At 42.5% G+C, this 22013-nt stretch overlaps 1 protein-coding gene across 2 annotated transcripts in view; it reads left to right on the top strand.

The window, feature by feature from the left end:
- Nucleotides 1-22013, top strand: part of PTPRN2 (protein tyrosine phosphatase receptor type N2) — a 1309069-nt gene that overhangs the window by 394967 nt on the left and 892089 nt on the right. For both annotated transcript variants that reach the window (XM_073581608.1, XM_073581607.1), the window contains 2 exons: nt 4505-4747; nt 13614-13654. In XM_073581608.1, the coding sequence (XP_073437709.1) occupies nt 4505-4747; nt 13614-13654 (284 nt within the window). The remainder of the gene's footprint in view (nt 1-4504; nt 4748-13613; nt 13655-22013) is intronic.

Below are 22013 nucleotides of genomic sequence, written 5' to 3'. Positions count from 1 at the left end.
AAAAGATCAAAATATCATCCAGATAGATGATCAAAAACTTATCCACAAAGTCCCTGAAAATATCATTCATGGATTGGAAGACAGAAGGGGCATTAGTGAGCCCAAAAGGCATCACCAGGTACTCAAAATGTCCCTCCGGAGTATTAAATGCCGTCTTCCATTCATCCCCATGCTTGATGCGAATAAGATTATACGCCCCCCCGAGGTCAAGCTTAGTAAACCAGCAAGCACCTTTAACTCTGGAGAAGAAATCAGAAATCAGGGGTAACGGATACTGAAATTTAACCGTAATTTTGTTGAAGGAACGATAGTCAATGCAAGGCCTTAATGAACCATCCTTCTTGGCCACGAAAAATAAGCCAGCACCTAAGGGCGAAGAGGATGGTCTAATTTGACCCTTCTCCAATGACTCCTTAATATAAGATCGCATAGCCTCGTGTTCGGGTACAGATAAATTGAAAAGTCGACCGTGGGAAATTTACACCCAGGTCCCAACTCAATTGCACAGTCATAACTCCTATGAGGAGGCAAAGACGCAGACTTGCTCTCACTAAATACATCATAAAAGTCAGCCAAATAGTCAGGAACATCATGCGACTGGGGAGAGGTGGAGAAAACAGGAGTGTCACCAAGAGCACACCGACAACCCCAACTCACCACAGACACAGATTTCCAATCCAAAACCGGATTATGGATTTGCAACCAGGGAAAACCCAGAACAATGGTATCATGTAAATTATGCAACACCAAAAATCTGCAATTTTCTTGGTGGTCTGGGGCGACCGGCATTATCACCTGGGTCCAAAACTGATGTTTATTCTTCGCCAAAGGAGTAGCATCTATACCCCTCAAAGGAATAGGCGTCCGCAGAGGTGTCATAGGGAAACCACAACGTTTAGCAAAATCCAAGTCCATTAGATTCAAGGCCGCTCCTGAATCCACAAAAGCCTTCGCGGAAAATGTGGATAAGGAGCAGATCAGAGTAATTGCCAAAAGAAACTTAGGTTGTACACCACCCACAGCAAATGTGTGTGCAAAACGTTTCTCTCATTTAGGGCAGACAGAAATAACATGAGAGGAATCTCCACAGAAAAAACACAGCTTATTACACCTTCTAAACTCCTGACATTGCGCCCTAGACAAAACTCCATCACATTGCATAGGTTCAGACATTTGTTCAAAATGTAGCAGCGCCTCACGTGTAGTCTTGCGTTCACGTAAACGCCGATCAACTTGAATGGCTAATGACATAGAATCGTCAAGACCAGAGGGAACAGGAAATCCCACCATAGTATCTTTTAAAGTCTCAGACAAACCCTTCCGAAAGAGAGCTGCCAATGCACTATCATTCCATGTAGTAAGGACCACCCACTTTCGGAATTTCTGACAGTATAACTCTGCAGGATCCTGACTCTGGTTCAATGCCAATAGGGCTCTCTCAACTTGATCAATAGCATTAGGTTCATCATATAACAACCCCAAGGCTTGAAAAAATGCATCCACATTAGTCAAAACAGGATCTTCAGGTGTCAAAGAAAACGCCCAATCCTGGGGATCGCCGCGCAGCAAGGAGATGACAATTTTAACCTGCTGCGCAGAGCTCCCCGATGAGTTAGGCTTCAGGCAAGAAATAATTTACAATTATTCTTAAAATTCAAAAATTTAGACCGTTCCCCAGAAAACACATCAGGAGCAGGGATCCTTGGTTCAACAGCATGTGAATGAGTGAGATAGGCGGAAATTCCCCGCACTTCAGCAGCGAGCTGCTCCACACGATCAGACAATTGCTTAATCTCCATCAAGGAGAAAAAGAAAAAAAAAAAAAAAAGAATCCTCCTTCGGCCCCAGAGAAAAAGAGGAGAAAATCTACATATAAAAAAAAAATTCTGACACTTTTTTTTTTTTTTTTTACAATTCTCTCCTGCTTTTGAGTACCCTGGAATCTGCGGTATGGCTGGTGATTCTGTTATGAATGAGTCACCGAGGAGGAAAAAACAAAAAGCAAGCTAAGCCCAGAAAACCGGAGAGGTTGGTAACTAGCGGATTGCAGACACCTGATCCTATCCACAACAACCAACAGTAGCCATGGAGCGTGCCTACGGTTGTCCTAGATGCCTCGTCACGGCCGGAGAACTAAATAAGCCTAAAGAAAGAAAGGGAAAATCTAAACTGCCCCAGAGCAGACCCCAAAGCAATAGACAGCCCCCAACATGTATTGTCGGTGAAACAAGATGAAAACACAGACACAGGTAGAAAGATAGGCTGAGCAAACGATGGGGCCCTCGCTAGCTAGAAAGGACAGGAAAGAAAAGCTGCTGTCTGCAATCACGCAAAAAGCCTTGCCAAAAAGAATGTCCAACACGTCTGATAGAAAAAGGCCCTGAAGTCGCTAGACTTCAAATCACTATATCAGCTCTCAGGTATATTCTGAAGTCAGAGCAGAAGAGATCAACTGATCAGAGACAAAATGGGGATTCAGCCCAGTCCCAGCCAGGGCTGGCTGAACACAAAAACTAAGTAAACCAGACAAAAACTCATATGAACAATAGCAGAGAAAACTTAGCTTTAGGAAGGCAGGAACCAGACTGGAAACCAGGAGCCACAGTCAGGAAAAATCACCAGCAAGAAGCTAGGGAGTCGACTGCCTTAAATCCAATCAGAAACTCCTGATGTCCAATCGCAGTCCTCTTCCTCAGGTGGCCGGTCTCTGCCATTTAGATCAGCTTCATTACCTCCCTTCACCAACAGAGGGAGTCCAGATAGAGAACTCACTACTCCTCTGTCAGCACAGCCAGCTCCATAACCCTCACCAGAAGCCAGAGGCAAACCCGAAAATGAGCTCACAACAGTAAGAGTCCAAGACAAGTTAAATATCAGAGAGTTAAAACACGAGAAGGGGAATACAGAGTCGGGAGGGGAAAGGGGAATAAACAGACACGGGTACCGTCAGCAAAAACAGCAGGACAAATCAGGGTAAGCAGAGTCAGCTACACACGCGTAGGCAGAAACTATAACTGGCACTGCCTGCAGGATGCAGTGGAGAGAAATAGCTGGCCTGAAGCATGAATAAGGCAGAGAAAAGTTAACACATTGGAGAAAAAAGGATTTAGTTCAGTTCACCCCTCATTGATACTGCAGCAAGGTCCGAGCAAGGACTCGTCTTCACTTGGACGTCTTGGAATACTTCATAGAAAAAGGAAAGTCCAGCTCATGGAGTAAAATCCAGAATTTTCTTTATTTCATTAAGAACTTCTGAGTCTAAGAGCGTATACCGCTCGAAACGCGTACAGAACCTCCTGGGCACTTTCTGTGCGGCTATCCCATGTCAGGGTAAAAACCGCAATGATGACTATAGCAGCCATGCTTGTATTTTAATGAATTAAATAAAGAAAGTTCTGGATTTTACTCCTTGAGCTGGACTTTCCTTTTTCTATAGGGAAAAGTTAACCCTTGACATGATCAGACCGGGAAAGAGAGACAGGATACAAAACCCAGCCTGGATCATGACAAGCCACACCGCTAGTTTTCAGAAAGTCCAGTATTTCAGCTGATGTTATTTATGTGTTTTTCTTTGCATCCCGAACAATTTTCCTGACAGTTGTGGACAAAATTTTTGTTGGTCTACCTGACAGTGGTTTTGATTTACAGAGCCCCTGATTTTCCATTTGTTAATCACAGTTTGAACGCCGCTTACTGACATTATCAATTCCTTGGATATCTTTTTGTATCCCTTTCCTGCATTGTACAGTTCATCTTCCTTTTCCTGTAGATCCGTTGACAATTCTTTTACTTTCCCCATGACTCACAATCCAGAAATAACAGTGGCTGGATGAAAGATGCAAGAGTCTGTCTCGATCCCAGAAACTCACTCAGCTTTTATGCCCACACACTGATTACAAGCATACAGGTCACAGATGAGGATGTTACCTTTAGTAGCCATTCAAACACATTTGTGTCAATTTCTGTGCATGTTATCAAGCCAAAAACACCAGAGTATGTGAACTTTTGATCAGGGTCATTTGGATGTTTTGGCTTGTCATTATGATTTAAAAAGAGAAAACACAGTAGTTTGGCAATAAATGGCTTCACCCAACCACTAACCATGAGTGGAGAAAAAGGTTTGGTGTTATCATTCATATTCTCTGAAAAAAGGCCAAGAAAGCAAAAATTCTGCCGTGGTATGTAAACGTCTGAGCACAACTGTATCTATCTATCTAGCTATCTGTCTGTCTGTCTTTCTATCTTTTTTCTATCTTTATTTTTGTGCCTGAAATCAGTCAGATTGGATGAGTAGCCATTTTGATTGCAGAAATTAGACATTTGGTGTCTTTAATCAACACCAAACTAAATAAAATATGCCCTATATATTGCAAAGTATACATTTCAATGTCTAAATGATTGTTCTAAAGAGAAAGAAAATTAATATTTTGATGACAATGTTCTTAAAAAAAAAATCTCATGTATGTGACATTAACATTAGAATTGTTCCTGCTCTTTAACACAGAGACATTTATCCAGAATGTTGTGAAGGAGCTGGGCAAACATAAGTTTAACTTTGATAATCTCAGCGCTAAAGAGCTGGATGAACTAGCAGATGTCATAGCTGATACTCTACAGATTGTTGATGGAGATCAAGTTGAGGCTCGTAAATTTGGGACTGAAAGAGGAGGAGGAGAAGTTAAAAGAGTGGAATTCTATGAATCCAAGGAACGCGATGAGGACAGAGAGATTAATCAGACTTCTCAAGGTATGGAAGTTAGAACAGTTTGGATAAAAGTTGACATTTAAGGCCTTCCCAACATATGATCCGCTTCTTTGATAAAAGCACAGGAGCTTGCTTCATTAAAGAAAAATACAAATTTTAAAAATAAACATATGTGGTATCACTGTGTCCATAAATATATCTATCAAAATAAGATAAATAGTAACATAATTTACATAGTTACATAGGTTGAAAAAAGACCTAGGTCCATCAAGTTCAACCTTTCTCCACCAATCGTACGTTTTGTCATTAAATTGACTATAACCTGCAATGTTCTGTGTACTGAGGAAATCATCCAGCCCTTTTTTAAAGCTGTTCTAGTGTCTGCCATTATTATTATTATTATTATTATTATTTATTGTTATAGCGCCATTTATTCCATGGCGCTTTACATGTGAGGGGGGTATACATAAAAACAAGTACAATAATCTTAAACAATACAAGTCATAACTGGTACAGGAGGAGAGAGGACCCTGCCCGCGAGGGCTCACAATCTTCAAGGGATGGGTGATAATACAGTAGGCGAGGGTAGAGCTGGTCGTGCAGCGGTTTGGTCGATCGGTGGTTACTGCAGGTTATAGGCTTGTCGGAAGAGGTGGGTCTTCAGGCTCTTTTTGAAGGTTTCGATGGTAGGTGAGAGTCTGATATGTTGTGGTAGAGAGTTCCAGAGTAGGGGTGATGCGCGAGAGAAATCTTGTATGCGATTGTGGGAAGAGGAGATAAGAGGGGAGTAGAGAAGGAGATCTTGTGAGGATCGGAGGTTGCGTGCAGGAAAGTACCGGGAGACGAGGTCACAGATGTATGGAGGAGACAAGTTGTGGATGGCTTTGTATGTCATGGTTAGGGTTTTGTAATGGAGTCTCTGGGCAATTGGGAGCCAGTGAAGGGATAAGCTGGGGAATAGCGGGGGGACAGGTGGATTAGTCGGGCAGCAGAGTTTAGAATAGATTGGAGGGGTGCGAGAGTGTTTGAGGGGAGGCCGCAGAGCATGAGGTTGCAGTAGTCAAGGCGAGAGATGATGAGGGCATGGACTAGGGTTTTTGCAGATTCTTGGGTGAGGAATGAACGGATGCGTGAAATATTTTTGAGTTGAAGTCGGCAGGAAGTGGAAAGGGTTTGGATATGTGGTTTGAAGGAGAGATCAGCATCAAGGATTACTCCGAGGCAGCGAGCTTGTGGGACTGGGGAGAGTGGGCAGTCATTTACTGTAATTGATAGGTTCGTAGGGGGGGGTCACGTGAGATGGGGGAAAGATGATGAATTCTGTTTTGTCCATGTTGAGTTTCAGATATCTAGTGGAGAAGAAGGATGAAATAGTGGACAGACATTGAGGGATTCTGGTTAGTAGGGAGGTGATATCTGGTCCAGTGATGTAGATCTGTGTGTCATCAGCATGAAGATGATACTGAAAGCCATGAGATTCTATGAGCTGTCCCAGGCCAAAGGTGTAAATAGAGAACAGCAGGGGCCCTAGGACTGAACCTTGTGGGACTCCGACAGATAGGGGGCGAGGTGAGGAGGTGGTGTGTGAGTGGGAGACGCTGAATGTCCAGTCTGTTAGGTATGATGAGATCCAGGAGAGGGCCAAGTCTGTGATGCCGAGGGATGAGAGGGTCTGTAATAATAGGGAATGGTCCACTGTGTCAAAGGCAGCCGACAGGTCCAGGAGGAGGACAGAGTAGTGTCGCTTGCTCTTGGCAGTTAAGAGGTCATTGGTGACCTTAGTAAGGGCAGTTTCAGTGGAGTGGTGTGACCGGAAGCCAGATTGTAAGCGGTCGAAGAGGGAGCAAGAAGAGAGATGGGAGGACAGTTCAAGGTAGACGTGTTGTTCCAGTAACTTGGAGGCGTATGGGAGAAGTGATATAGGGCGATAGCTAGATACAGAGGATGGGTCAAGAGAGGGCTTTTTGAGGATAGGTGTGATGGAGGCATGTTTAAAGCTTGAGGGGAAAACACCAGTTGTTAGTGATAGGTTGAAGAGATGGGTTAGGGTTGGGATGAAGACTGTGGTGAGGTTTGGGATGAAGTGGGATGGGATGCCATTACAACCTTTTGTGGTCATCATTCCAGTCTGACTGCTCTAACTAAAACAGTACTGGAAATGGGGGAGAAAAAATAAGCAGGTGCAGTAGAAATAATAAAAAAAAAACAATAAAATCATAAAATGGCCTTTATTAGGTAATGGCACAAATATAAATAACAACAAGACAATAAGTAAGTGTGCATAATACAACACAATTAAAAGGGCACATGCACCGCTAATGTATAAATGAAAGCACCACCAATACTATACATGGATAATTAGTCCAATATAGAATATATTAAAATTAGAATTATGGTGGCACCAGACTTATATTATAATTAGAAAGGCATAATTACTACCAGGCAATTAATGACCAGTGATAAAAAATTAATAATAAAATAATAAAGTTAATAAATGAAACACATAAAATCAACTTAGTGCCAAGCCAAACCAAAATGCAATAGTGCTGAGTGCTAAGGATCCAAGGCAGAAAAACTACCCACTGGACCAAAAACCGTGCTACAATGGGGCATAAATACCTGGATGCCAGATGAGTAAAGTGGTGTGCCACAAGAACACGCCCCGACGCACGTTTCGGTGACATATAACCTTGACGAAGGGTGCATTGGTAATAAAATCAGAGCAAAAAACTGTCCACTTTTGAACTGGTGACAGGTCCTCTTTAAATATTTAATAAGTTGGTCAAGCTTTTTTAACACCTTCTCGACATACATATATACACTGCTCTGTGGGAGCTGCAATCCCGCAAAGAGAAGTATATATACGGCGCCGCGATCGCACGAGCTCCCGCTGAGCGTGGCCGCAATTAGGTGCAGGTGTCAGCTCTATGTGAGAGCTGTCACCCTGCTAGCACCGATTAACCCCTCTGATGCCACTGTCAACAGTGACAGCGACATCGAGGAGCATCGCACAGGGAGTGAGCTCCCTGTCTGGTCTCAACGACCATGGGGTCCTTCAGGGAAGGTAGCCTGTGAGCGCCTGCTAAGAGCAGGAGCTGCCACACCTCCTCCCTGCTTGTAAGATGGTGCTCTGATGCCCTGCAGTGCAGAAGCATTGCAGAATATCAGATCAGCCATCTTTCAGTGTAAGGATGATGTCACATAGTGGGAAAATGTAAAAAAAAAAGTTATAAAAAAGCTATTAACAATTTTACAACTATTTAAAAAAAAACCAAAAACCCCAAATAAAGAACAAAAAAAATGGAAAAATATGAATTCAATAAATGCATCTATTTATGTAAAAAAATAAAATAAACAAAAAAGTACACATAATTGGTATTGCACATCCGGAATGCCCTGACCTATAAAACTGTTACACTTTTAAATCCTTCAGTGAACACCGTAAAAAAACCCGAGGCAATAACTATGCATGATCATCATACCGCCAAACAAAAAGTGCAATAAAGCGCAATCAAAAAGACGAATGTAAATAAACATAAAACCACTGAAAATGTCATATTGTCCCGCAAAAAAACAAGCCACCACATAGCTCTGTCAGCAGAAAAGTAGCTCTCAGAATAAAGTGGTTAAAAAATAATTATTTTTTCTATAAAATAGTTTTTATGGTGCAAAAGCATCAAAACTTAAAAACATGATATAAATGTGGTATTGTTGTAATCATACTAACCCGAAGAATAAAGCTGCCTTATCAATTTTCCACATGCGGAAAGACAAATGGTGCTCCTTCCCTTCCGAGCCCTGCTGTGCGCCCAAGCAGTAGTTTTCCACCACATATTGGGTGTCGGCATACTCAGGAGAAATTGGACATTAAATTGTATGGTTGAGTTTCTCCTGTTTCACTTATGAAAATGCAAAATTTGGGGCTAAAAAACATTTTTGTAGGAAAAATGTGATTTTTTTTTTTACTTCCATGGCTCAATGTCATAAACTTATATGAAACATGTGGGGGTTCAAGGTGCTCAATATGCATCTAGGTAAGTTTCCTGGTGGGTCTAGTTTCCAAAATGGTGTCACTTGTAAGGGTTTTCCACTGTTTACACACATTAGAGGCTCTCCAAACGCGACATTGCATCCGTTAATTATTCCAGCAAAATTTTACATTCATAAAGTCAAATGGGGCTCCTTCCCTTTCAAGCCCTGCCGTAAGCCCAAACAGTGGTTTCCTCCACATATGGGCTATCATTGTGCTCAGGAGAAATTGCACAACAAATTTTATTGTCCATTTTCTCCTGTTACCCTTGTGAAAGTAAAAAAAATTGGGTCTAAAGGAAAATTCTTTTGCAAAAAAGTTAAATGTTAGGTTTTTCTTCTACATTCCATTAATTTCTGTGAGCACCTGAATGGTTAATAAATTTATTGAATGTGGTTTTGAGCACTTTGAGGGGTGCAGTTTTTGGAATGGTGTCACTTTTGGGTATTTGTTGTCATGTAGGCTCCTCAAAGTCACTTCAAATGTGATGTTGTCCCTAAAAAATGGTTTTGTAAATTTTGTTGCTAAAATGAAAAATTGCTGGTCAACTTTAAACCCTTCTAACTTCTAACAGCAAAAAAATATGTTTCACAAATTGTGCAGATGTAAAGTTGACGTGTGGGAAATTTTATTTATTAACTACCGTATTTTGTGTGATATAACTCTCTGATTTAAGGGCACAAAAATTAAAAGTTTGAAAATTGCTAAATTATTGCCAAATTTCTGATTTGTTCACAATTCATGTGTAACCCTAAAACACTATAAAATATATGGATTTAAAGGTTTACCTTTGATTTTAAAAAAACCACACAAATTGTCTGGTCAGTAAAGGGTTAAAAAGAGTCTGTGTCCTATATAATATATTTGCACTTACATACTCTGTTCAGTCATCTGTTCATTGTGTGAATATGTATCGTGCTGTATCTACCGTAAAAGAAAATACATGTTAAAATCTAAAACATTCATTTTTGAAAGATGTTCGGTATATCTCACTCTGTGCCCTGGAAACACATAGGAAATGACACGCTTTGTAGTCAGTCGCTTGACACCTGTGACCTGCAATCAATAGCCTGATGCCGGAGAGTGGGGGGAAACTAACCTTGAACACTTGTTGTTAAGCACTAAATTTGCACAAAAACTGTGTTCGGTTTTCTATGAAGCGGAAAGAATATTTACATAATCCCCTTCTACAAGATCAATGTATTGATTTCCTGGTGTGAAGTTCAGTAACTGGTGTAACAACAAGTCTTTACCTCAGTGTCAATGAGCTGATGCTAAAGGCTGTATCGTTTATGTTTATGTATTGCATATATTACTAATATGCTTTAGAATAGAAAAGATGTATAGATTTACTTCCTCTTATGTAAGTCATGTAAACTCCTCCATAAACAGAAAAACCATGTCACATATTTAAAAAAAATAAATAAGTTGGACTTGATAGGTTTTTCTTAAAATTTGACTATATATAGAAAAAAATGTGATAAGGAGATTAACCTGCAGTATTTTTCTGGCTGCAGTACTTTCTACAAATTAATGTATGAAATAGAAAATTCGCCTATTACCTCCTAATTCTCTTCACTTAAAGGGAATCTGTCACCGGAAGTTGGCGGGCTATTTAAATGACCTGTGTCCGGACCGATGGGCGGTGTTTCTTCTTTTTTTTCCACCCCATCCATGGCCTCCGTCCACGATCTTTTCCGTTATTAGAGTTGTTCTCCATAGTTCGCGTGTGCGCAAAGCAATCTTGCCTCGCGCACGCGCAGTATGTTTTGCACATCTGCGGGCAAAGCCGAAAATCATTACTGCGCATGCGCCGATGCACTATGTCCCAGAACTATCTCGCTGTGTTCCTGGACATAGTGCACTGGCGCATTTGCAGTAATGATTTTCGGTTTTGCCCGCAGCTGGGCAAAGCATACTGCGCGTGCGCGAGGCAAGATTGCTTTGCGTACGCGCAAACTATGGAGGAGAACAACTCTAATTCCGGAAAAGATTGCGGACGGTGGCCACAGATGGGGTGGAGAAAAAAAGAAGAAACACCGCCCATCGGACTGGACACAGGTCATTCAAATAGCCCGCCAACTTCCGGTGACAGATTCCCTTTAAGCTAGACATACTAACATTAAAGGGAGATTTTCAATATTTTTCACCCACTCTTGATTTTGACTGACGTATACTGATGTAAAATACTGACTAAATACTGAATGTGTGAGTGTGGCCTTAGAAGAGAAGCTTACCATCACTTCATTATTGGTAGTGATCAGACTTACGACTGAAAGCTCCCGCCATTTCTTAAAATGTTTCCTTGTACAGAAATGATCTGTTACTTAAATGGGGCTGTAGGAATTTGCTTTTTTTGCGCAGTGGGTGAATGAGAGTGCCAATGTAGAAAATGTTCTTAGCTCTTGATAGCAAGGTCCTCACTTCTGTTAAAGGGAACCCGTCATGCGATTTATGGTGCCCAAACCACGGGCAGCATGAATCAGATCCAGTCTGCACGATTGCAGCCAGGTTAATTTTTCTCTAAAACGCTTTGGTGTTTCAAAGAAAGTTTAGTTAAAAGATTTCATCAGGAACTGTTATTATTTATATAGCACCATTGGTTCCATGGTACTATACATGAGAAGGGGTTATATCAAAATACAAGTAAAAATTACAGACAGGTACAGAAAGGAGAGGGACCTGCCCTTCTGGACTTACAGTCTACAAGTTAATGGAGAGGAAGACAGTAGATTGGGGGTTACGGAAGCCTCGGTGGTGGTGAGGTTGCAGAGGAGTCATTGCAGGCGATAATAGATTGGTTTTCAAGTTCCGTCTAAAAGTTCCGAGTGTGGTGGTTAATTAGACTTATTGAGGCACAGAATTCCAGAGGATGGAGAATACTCGTGAGAAGTCTTGGAGGCGATTGGGTGAGGAACATATGAGTGTGGAGAGAGATTAGACTAGTTTTTCATCGCTCTCCGGCCAACTTCTCTCCGCACTGCTCCAGGTGTTGTCAGGACTCTGCCACAGTGAGAGATTTCTTCAATCACATGTAGCAGCCTTGGAAAAAGCCATCCAATGGTAGTGCTGCTCTAGTCTCATCTCTGCATATAGTATTGAACAGATCTTCTAACTATATAAATCTATCAGCAGTCGAGCGACCAGTCTCTGATACATGATGCCATGGTTTGAGCAGCATAAATCATGTGACAGGTTCCCCTTACAGAGAATCTGTCTATAGAGTTATTCTATTTAGTCTGACAGCAGCACGATGTAGAGACTTAGAGTCTGATTACCGGGATGTGTCATTTACTAGGCTTTGTGCTGTAGTTTCAATACAACCAATGTTTTATCAGCAGGAGATTATCAGAGCCAGACTACCTCTCAAATGCAGGCCAGTCAGGCTAATCTGTGTAACACCTATCACTGATTGACAGCTTGCACAGTGCACACAAGAAGCTGCCAATCAGGGGTGAGGAAGGGGTTTTATCTTCTAGATCTTCTACCTCTACATAGAGCAAAACAGTGATTTTATCAAAACTGCACCAAGCACCAGACAAGCTGTGGCATCGCGTCCCCTTACCACCACTGCTCTGCCCATTTTGGCAGAACTAGAAGAAAGTGGCATGAACAAACCAAGTTCCAAAAATGTGTGACTTTTCAAAGATTTTACAGTTTTTTTGGCATAATATCTTTGATGAATCAGGCACATTAAATGCACTACCCACCAAACACCATACCAATGGACTACGTGACACACACTGCCAATGCCCCAAAGCGCGTGTGGTGTACTCTTTGTAATTATGTCTTTACAGTTATTGATAGTGAGATATTATCTTTCTTGATAGTAATTTGTATGATATCCTTACTTGTGTTGTGTGAATTTGATTTTGTTTCTGCATTCACCGCCTGAAGTGCTGCGGGCTGTGATGGCGCTATACAAATTAAGATTAATATCATTATGGCTATTGGTAAACTAGATGGTGGCCCGATTCTAACGCATTGAGTATTCTAGAATATGTATGTAGTTTATTTGCCAAGTGTGACGTACCCTCATACGTGCAGATATATTGAATGAAGCCGCGTCGCTGATTGGTCGCTCTCGGCCGACCGCGACCAATCAGCGATGCGGCTTCGTTCAATATATCTGCACGTGTGAGGGTACCGTCACATTTGGTGACTCTCCAGCGATCCCGACAACGATCCGACCTAGTTGGGATCGCTGGTGCGTTGCTACGTGGTTGCTGGTGAGATTAGTATTGTGGTCGTTCGTCATTGTCCCTATCAAACACACCGATGCATGCTGGCCAGCGGGAGACCGACGTTCAAAAGATGGTCCAGGACGATCCACCACGATCGGCGATCTCACAGCGGGGGCCTGGTCGCTGCTGTGTGTCATACTGAGCAAGATCGCTAGTGTCGGTCCGGATACTTCCGCAGCCGGGAGATGGCCGGGCGTGACCAATCAGCGACGCGGGATTCGCGGCCGGACTGCGCCAGTCGCTGATTGGTCTCGGCCAGCCGGGTGCAACCAATCAGTGACGCGGGATTTCCGTTACAAACAGACAGACAGAATTAGACGATTATATAGTAGATAATCTGTATAGACTTTGCCCAAATGAATGGCAGAGACGCTCCATGCTATTGATGTACTGCGGCAGTTCCACTCTGCGCTGTGTAAATGGCGCATGTTAAAGGAATGCGATTGCCATGGCCGGTAGGTGGCTGCTACATCGGCAGCATGTGCCATACGTTCTAAGAATGGATAACTCCAGTGGTGTTATCAGCCTCATGAAAATTGAAAGCAGTGCTCAGTGCTAAACCAATTATTATTTAATTCAGTATAACCAAGTAATTAATCATGTTTGTTAATTGGATTTTCTTATTTTTTTGAAGGTCAGGAAACAAGCAAGAAACAGTCACAGTATGGAATGAAGGTGCGTTTCATTATCATCATTTTATATTCTTCTTCTTACTTGTGTTTTCTCAGGCCTAACAAACTATATTTACATGTATAATTAGGAATAATAGTGAGAATGTAACAAATTCATCATTTCGCCTGGAACTGGGCAATTGGCTTCACCTCTCTTCATCAGGCATAGAAGAGACCTGAGTAGTCTTATATTTTTTGATCTACTGGCTAACATGGTAGAAAGATATATATTTTTCCTCTCTAAAAAACGTGATACCTAATCTATAGAACTAGGCTCCGACTGGCCCATAGGGTAGCAGGGGAATCCCCCGGTGGGCCCCTGTGCAGATCTGGGCCCCCAACCCCACTGTATGGGCAGTACGTAACATTATTCACTTGATCCACTCTGTATAGAAAAAACTGCATCTCAGCATTCATTAACCAAACTACCCAGTTTATTATTATAGAGAGATATACCTATATATACATTTGTGAACGAGGGTAATGTAATATTTGTATGCAGGTGAAAAGTGGGCCCCCCCAAAGTCAATGTTACTGGTGGGTCCTTGGCTCACCAGTCTGATACTGTATAGAACCGTTATCGCCGTATTAGCTTCAAAACAAACCCTACCACGACATGATAGATATAGTTTTGTGGAATCAATTATTCCTAGTAGAAAGGCTGCCATGAAGCCCGGATTCTCTACCTATAAAACCTATAGGGAATTTCTTTTCTTATAATAAACAAACAAATAACAAAGGATTCGCACACATTAGGGAAAAGAGGGAGGAAGAGCTCTATATGCCTAGTAATCTTACTGCCACCTGATGAAGACGGAGTTGTTCCGTCGAAACGCGTTGTGGATTTCAATAAACAAAGAACCTTTTAGTCTCCTCATCTGTGTCCTTTGCGCTCCCATGTGACCGGAGTATCCTGCATCTCATAGTAATCTTAAATATTAGATTAGGCCCAGAAATAGTCTCAAGGAGCCCAGACGGAATCAAAATGATCCACCTTTGCATTCAATAGAGCCGTCATGTATTTCATTTTGCATCCTAAGCAGCAAATCCTGGTTGGAAGGTGGATTGAGCTGTTTCCAATGGAGTGAGATCAATTAATCACCTAGCAGCTGTTAGAATATGTAATAACAGTTTGGATGAGTTCTTCCCCAACCCTCTAGGTGTGACATTAATGAGATAAATTGCAGGATCTAGACTCACATCTAAAAAAGTACCTTTTGGATTAAAGTGTTCTCTGACTCCCAAAAACCAGACAGCTCCACACAGGTCCAAGAGATGTGATATTGTGAACCAATCGAGGAACCACAACGCCAATAATACTTTATAATATCTAGAACTGAGAAGCCCTTTCGCAATCTATCTGTAGTTAATATTTGTTTAGAGCTGGGACTAGAACTTTCTTTGATTAGAAGGGAAATTTCCACAGGACTAACCAACCAGGGCCTCCCCCAGGCAATTAAAGCATATTAAGTGAAGAACAAACAGTAAAATTAAGAAACGGCAACTTATCAAGTTATTAAAGAGAACCTGTCAGCAGGATTTTGCTAAGTAAACTGCAGGCATTGTCAGGTTGGTGCTGTTAAACTGATTGAAATGATCCCTTGGTTGATGAAATCAGTCTTGTGGTTGTTGTTTAATCTGTATTTGCAGTTTTCATTTAATGAGATTCTTACATATGCACCATTATGGACCTATGACAGGTCACTGATCCTTCAGTGACCTGCCTCCTATTTTACATAATGCATATAATATTGTGGGCTTGGAAGATTAGAATTTTTTTGGGGGAAAATAGAAGGCAGGTCACTGATGGATCAGTGACCTGTCATAAGCCCAAAAGGGTGCATATGTAAAGAAAGCACCACCTAAAGCCCCGCCCACAGGCCACCCAAAAGCACGAGAATCTAATTAACTGAACATTACAAATACAGATTAAACAAAAACCACAAGACGGATTTCATCAACCAAGGTATGATTTTAATCAGTATAACAGCGCCGACCTGACAGTGTCTGCAGTTTACTTAGCAAAATCCTCATGACAGGTTCACTTTACATGCTGAGGTTATATAGTACCAGCCAGTACAAAATGACAGCAGCAAGAGAACCGTCCCAATACACCTAGAAAAAGATGTTAGTAACGTCCAGTGTTAAGAAGATTAATTTGAGCAAGGTTTCGGGGGATTGACAATCCTTTGGTCTCCTCTGTCCCCAGTTCCTTCCGGCCTCTTCTTCCCTTCTGAGTCCACACAGGAGAAGGTGCCTCTGAAGGCAATGAAGTTTCTCAATCTACGAATTTAGGGATAGACAGCTCCAAAGTCTCACAGAATGTTGGTAGATCCACTATGGAACAGAGTGTTGCAGAGGTTCCATCCAGATGAGCTATCAAAGCAAAAGGGAAACCCCATCTGTAGGAAATGCACTGATCCATAAGTATTTTTAGTAAGGTTTTAAGATTAGTGATAAGTGAGTATACTCATTACTCAAGATTTCCCGAGCATGCTCAGGTGATCTCCGAGAATTTGAATGTGCTCAAAGATTTAGTTTCTGTCGTCATAGCTGCATGATTTGCAGCTGCTAGCCAGCCTGAATACATGTGGGGATTGCCTGTTTGTTAGTGAATGTAGGAGAACCTCGGCAGATGACCGCTCTGTTATTAATAAAAATCTCTATACAAAGACCAACACTGATATTACCGTCATATAATGACCATATGGTGCGGTAGATACCAGTGCTGCAAATCATACATGAGATTGCAGTACAGTTATAGAAGGTGACTTACAGCTGATGTTCTTTTTGATGAAGTCATTCACTTTTCCTTTCTTTTCCATCTGGCCCAGACCGACATGACAACTTCTCCAGCCAGGACTCAGCTGTAGAGATTACAACAAAGACACAGCTGAATTCTCACATTTCAGGCACAACCCCAACCCCAACCTGCACAACTTTCTTATCCTGTTAATGCCCTAATACTGAGCCCTATGCTGCCATATGTGTTCCTATCACTTCACCTACTGTATGGTACTGTGTGTCCGCTACATGATAAAACAAACTTCTAGAATATATCAATACCCTATGTAAGTGCCCTAGAAAACAGACCCCACATTTTGCTCCCTAGAAGGTTAAAATGCCCTCTGTGTACCCCTTTGATAGTCACAATAATCAGAGTGACGCTATAACAATAAGTGTCAACTTAACATTTAATAATGTTCCGAGTCTCCCGCCCTGTACAGCTCCTCTCTATACAGTATGATGCTCCTCTATACATAGTATAATGTCCCCACACAGTATACTGACCCCTGAGTAGCCCCCAAACTGTTTGATGGCTCTAACACTGTATGATGGCCCCCACACTGTATAAAGACCCCACATTAGCTCCCACACTTTATGATGGCCCCCTCAATGTAATACCCACACTGTATGATGGCCCCCCTAAATAACCTCCATATAATATAAATGCACCCCATAGGCCTCCATATAGTATATTGCACACCTTATAGGCCTCTTTATAGTATAATGCACTCCCCATAGACTTCCATATAGTATAATGCACTCTCCGTAGTCCTACATATAGTATAATACACTCTCCATATACCTCTATATAATATAATGCATTCCCTATAAGACTCTGTATACTATAATACACTCCCAGTAGGCCTCTATATAGTATAGCGTAATCTCCATAGGCTTCCATATAGTATAGTGCACTCCCCATTGGCCTTCATATAATATAAGGCATTCCCAATAGGTCTCCATATAGTATAATACACTCCCCATAGGCCTCCATATTGTGCCGACTCCTGGAGTGGACCCTCTGGGTCGTGGCACCAACCCGCCCAGGGCGAGCTGACCTAGTGAGGACCACCCCCTATACAGGGAGTGTCAGGGGCAAGCCCCAGGGGGTACGGTACCACCACTGCTGGCACCAGGCGGCCGGCTCACAGGAGACACAAGTGAGTGTGTCTGCATTAACGTGCAAAGCGGGATGCATGCAAAGGAGCACGCCAGAATACAGAGCTAGATAGCAGGTGTGCCAGGAGGCACAACAGAGTACTGGAACGGAGTACAGGATAGAGCGAGTTCCAGGAGGCACAACAGAGTACCAGGCAGAGTGCAGGATTAGAGTGTGTGCCAGGAGGCACAACAGAGTACAAGGCAGATTGCAGGACCAGAGTGTGTGCCAGGAGGCACAGCGGAGTACAAGGCAGAGTGCAGGTTCAGAGGGTGTGCCAGGATGCACAGCAGAGTACAAGGCAGAGTGCAGGTTCAGAGCATTTGCCAAGAGGCACAGCAGAGTACAAGGCAGAGTGCAGGTTCAGAGCGTGTGTCAAGAGGCACAATAGAGTACAAGGCAGAGTGCAGGTTCAGAGCATGTGCCAAGAGGCACAATAGAGTACAAGGCAGAGGACCCGAATACAGCGCACAGCCAGGCAGGGACACGGCAGACCAAGCCAGGAAGTACAACAATAATCAGGCACCTCCCATAGGAAGAGGTAGCCTGATATAGCACCTGAGTCCTAGAACTTCCGGGTCAGGTCTTCCAGTATCATTGACAGGACAAGACCAAAGACAGAGCTGGGCAGAGCACGCGTGCTCACTGGAGCATAGCGCAACCAGGGATCTAGGAGCGAGAGGTGCACGTGCGCACCCGACGGGACCCTCGGAGCGGCCGCGACACCGGAAGTGGTGACGACGAACCCGGGGTCCCGCCCCCAGGTGAGAGCGGCGTGACAGGCGGCGTGACAGTACCCCCCTTTATGCCCCCTCTTTCTAAGGCTGGAAAGAAACTTAGACAAAATCAGAGGAGCATGGATATTCTCTCTGGGTTCCCATGACCTTTCTTCAGGACCAAAACCCTTCTAATCAATTAAGAAAAGAGTTCTCCCTCTTACTCTCTTCATGGCCAGAATGTCGTTTACCTCAAACTCGTCCCCCATGCCAGTAGAAGGATGGAACCGGTTCAGTACCACAGGTTTGAGGAGTGACACATGGAAGGAATTGGAAATACAGAGCGAAGGGGGTAATTTCAGTTTGTACACAATATCATTAATGCACCTGATAACCTCAAAAGGACCAATGTAACGAGGACCCAGTTTGTAAGTTGGTACCTTAAGGCGAATGTATCTGGAGGAAAGCCACCTTGTCACCAGGAAGATATGGGGGAACGTCCAGGCGCCTCTTGTCAGCGTGTTGTTTCATCCTGTCACGGGCTTTCTCAAGAGCGGTTTTGGTCATCTGCCATACCCTGGAGAACTCCACGGATAGTGAGTCGGCCGCAGGTACCCCCGAGACAGGAAGTACCGGAAGAGGCACACTGGGATGCTGTCCGAAAACGATGAAGAAGGGAGACTTGGTGGACGATTCGCTGGAATGGTTATTGTAGGCAAATTCGGCCCAAGGAAGTAGACCGACCCAGTCGTTTTGATGAGCATTAGTAAAGTGCTGGAGATAGGATGTAAGGATCTGGTTTGTGCGTTCCACCTGCCCATTGGTTTGGGGGTGATAAGTGGAAGAGAAGTCCAATGTCACCTTCATGAATCCACAAAGAGCTCTCCAAAACTGGTACGTGAACTGAACCCCTCTGTCAGATACGATGTGCAGCGGGAAACCGTGGATTCTGAAGACACGGGAAATGAAGATCTTCGCCAATTCAGGAGCCGAGGGTAGGCTGGGAAGAGGAACGAAATGAGCCATTTTCGAGAATCGGTCTGCAACCACCAGAACCACCGTGCAACCGGAGGAGCGAGGCAAATCGGTAATAAAATCCATGGCTATGTGCTGCCATGGAACCGAAGGTACAGGAAGCGGAAGCAGAAGACCAGAGGGTGGCTGTCTGGGTACTTTGTTATGAGCACAGGAAGGACATGAAGCCACAAAGTCTTTGACATCCTGGGAAAGGGATGGCCACCAATAGTAATGGGAAATCAAGGAAAGAGTCTTCTTGACACCAACGTGGCCGGCAATCTTGGACGAATGTCCCCAGTTCAACACTCGTCTCCGGTTGTTCTCAGCCACAAAGGTTCTTCCCGGAGGTAATGTGGTCAACCTGATAGGAGCCACGGTAATCACCTTAGACGAGTCGATGATATGGGAAGGCTCTTCTTTAGCCTCAGTCGACTGGAAAGACCTAGACAACACATCCGCTTTAACGTTTTTATCGTCGGGCCAAAAATGAAGTTCAAAGTCAAAGCGGGTGAAGAACAGGGACCACCTAGCTTGTCGGGGGTTGAGTCTCTGAGCGGACTAGATGTACGCCATGTTCTTATGGTCCGTATAGATCTTGAACGGATGTATGGCGCCTTCCAGTAAGTATCTCCATTCTTCCAAAGCCAATTTAATGGCCAACAGCTCTTTGTCGCCGATGGAGTAGTTTCGCTCAGACGGGGAGAAAATTTTAGAAAAGAAGCCACAGGTGACTAGGTGTCTGGAAGATGACCTCTGCAGAAGGACTGCGCCGACCCCAGCAGAAGATGCGTCCACCTTGAGGGTGAAAGGTCTATTAACCTCAGGACGGTGAAGCGCTGGAGCCGAGGCGAAGGCTCATTTCAAGGCCTGGAAAGCTTCTTCTGCCTCTGGGGACCAAGCATTCGGGTTAGCCCTTATGCGGATTAGGGAAGAGATAGGGCGAATCAACGAAGAAAAATGGGGGACGAACTGCCGATAGTAGTTTGCAAAGCCGAGGAAACGTTGGATTGCCTTCACACTATGGGTCTGTGGCCAATCGAGAACGGCAGACACTTTCGCCAGATCCATTCGTAGACCGGAGTCTGAAATAATGTACCCCAGGAATGACAAGGACGTCTGTTCGAAGACACATTTTTCGAGCTTGGCGTAAAGGCGGTTCTCCCTTAAGCGCAAGAGGACTTGGCGCACGTTTTTTCTGTGAGCAGACAGATCAGCGGAAAACACAAGAATATCGTCCAAGTAGACTACCACACAGGAGTACAGCATATCCCGGAAGACATCATTCATGAACTCCTCAATGATTTATACTGCAGGAACGAAAGAAGCGCAAATAGGGTCTTATCCAATGATAAAATATGTACAAATATATAATATCTACTCACCCATTATAGGAGAGATAACGCATATAGAATAAGTGTTCAGCTGCTGCACGTCCATGGGCCAAACCAGTGACCGCCGATATATCAAAACCTTATGGAACTTTTTTATGGACTTTGTGCGCTGCTAAACAATAGACACAATTCCAGTTGAGATGAAAGATTGATGTTTTATTCCCAACGCGTTTCGAAGTAATAGTTACTTCTCCCTCAGGGGATGACAGACATGAAAAACTAGCGTTGTTGCCAGACTAAATACACTCCATATTTGAAATTTGACGCCAATAGTCACATGTTTTTTACAAGAAGTCAAAGTTCAAATGATGTTTGGATCTATCACATGTTAAAACATAATCTTCGATTTCTATATATTTGGTTCTGATTTTTTGCATGTGATTTGTTCTATAGCAGAAAAGAGTGTTCAGTATTTTCTTTTTTAGCAAGATTGTGTCTGTCTTTTATAAAATCTGTCATGTACTTCAGTACAGATAGGGTTAAAACTTGTCTCATTGTTTAACTACTCTTTAATAATTTTTTAATAATTTTTCAATGATTTTTATTATCTTATATTTTGAATCTAAAACATGAATATTTAATTAATTTTATCAGGTACATTTGATTTTCTCTGGTTGCGATTTTATAATTAATTACATACAGTTTGATGTGATTCTCTATGGCAATTTATTTTCTTCAATCATCATATTTTTATATGAATGTTTTTGATGCATATTCATATAATGTCATTTCCTATTCAGGGCTGTTCCTGCGATTTGTTCCGACACGGGGAGCGATCTTGTTGCGTTCTTGCCTTGGCTGTGGGTCGGTCCTTTGTGATTGACGCCACAACTGATCATGATGTTTTGACAGATGTTTCAGTGCATGATAGGAAAAATTAACCCCTTTTTTTGGTTAGATTGATTCTCCCTCTTTAGAGAAATCTGGTATATATTTCTGTTATAAGCCACCCTTTCTGCTACAAATATTGTTAAACAATTAATGAATACATACACAAAATTATTTATAAACACATATTTTTATTATTTTTTATTTTTCACAACTTCTAATGGATATATATTCATTCATATTTTTTAATACATTTTTAATAAATATATTTTTAATATTTACTTATCCATATGATATATATTTTTTTCTAATTATACTAAAAATTCCCTTGAAGATCAGTACTCGTTATGGTGTAGTGGTTAGAGCTTCTGATCTTCTTTTGTTTTTTTTTTCAAGTGGGATCGTTTTTTTCGGACATAATAAATTTTTTTTTTATATATACTTATTATATCTCTTTCTTCTTCT

This window comes from Dendrobates tinctorius, unplaced genomic scaffold (genome assembly GCF_039654945.1).
Source record: "Dendrobates tinctorius isolate UK_male_01 unplaced genomic scaffold, ASM3965494v1 ptg000070l, whole genome shotgun sequence".
In the NCBI taxonomy this organism is placed as follows: domain Eukaryota; kingdom Metazoa; phylum Chordata; class Amphibia; order Anura; family Dendrobatidae; genus Dendrobates; species Dendrobates tinctorius.
Note: the sequence above shows the minus strand (reverse complement) of the source record. Positions and strands in the feature narration are given on the sequence as shown.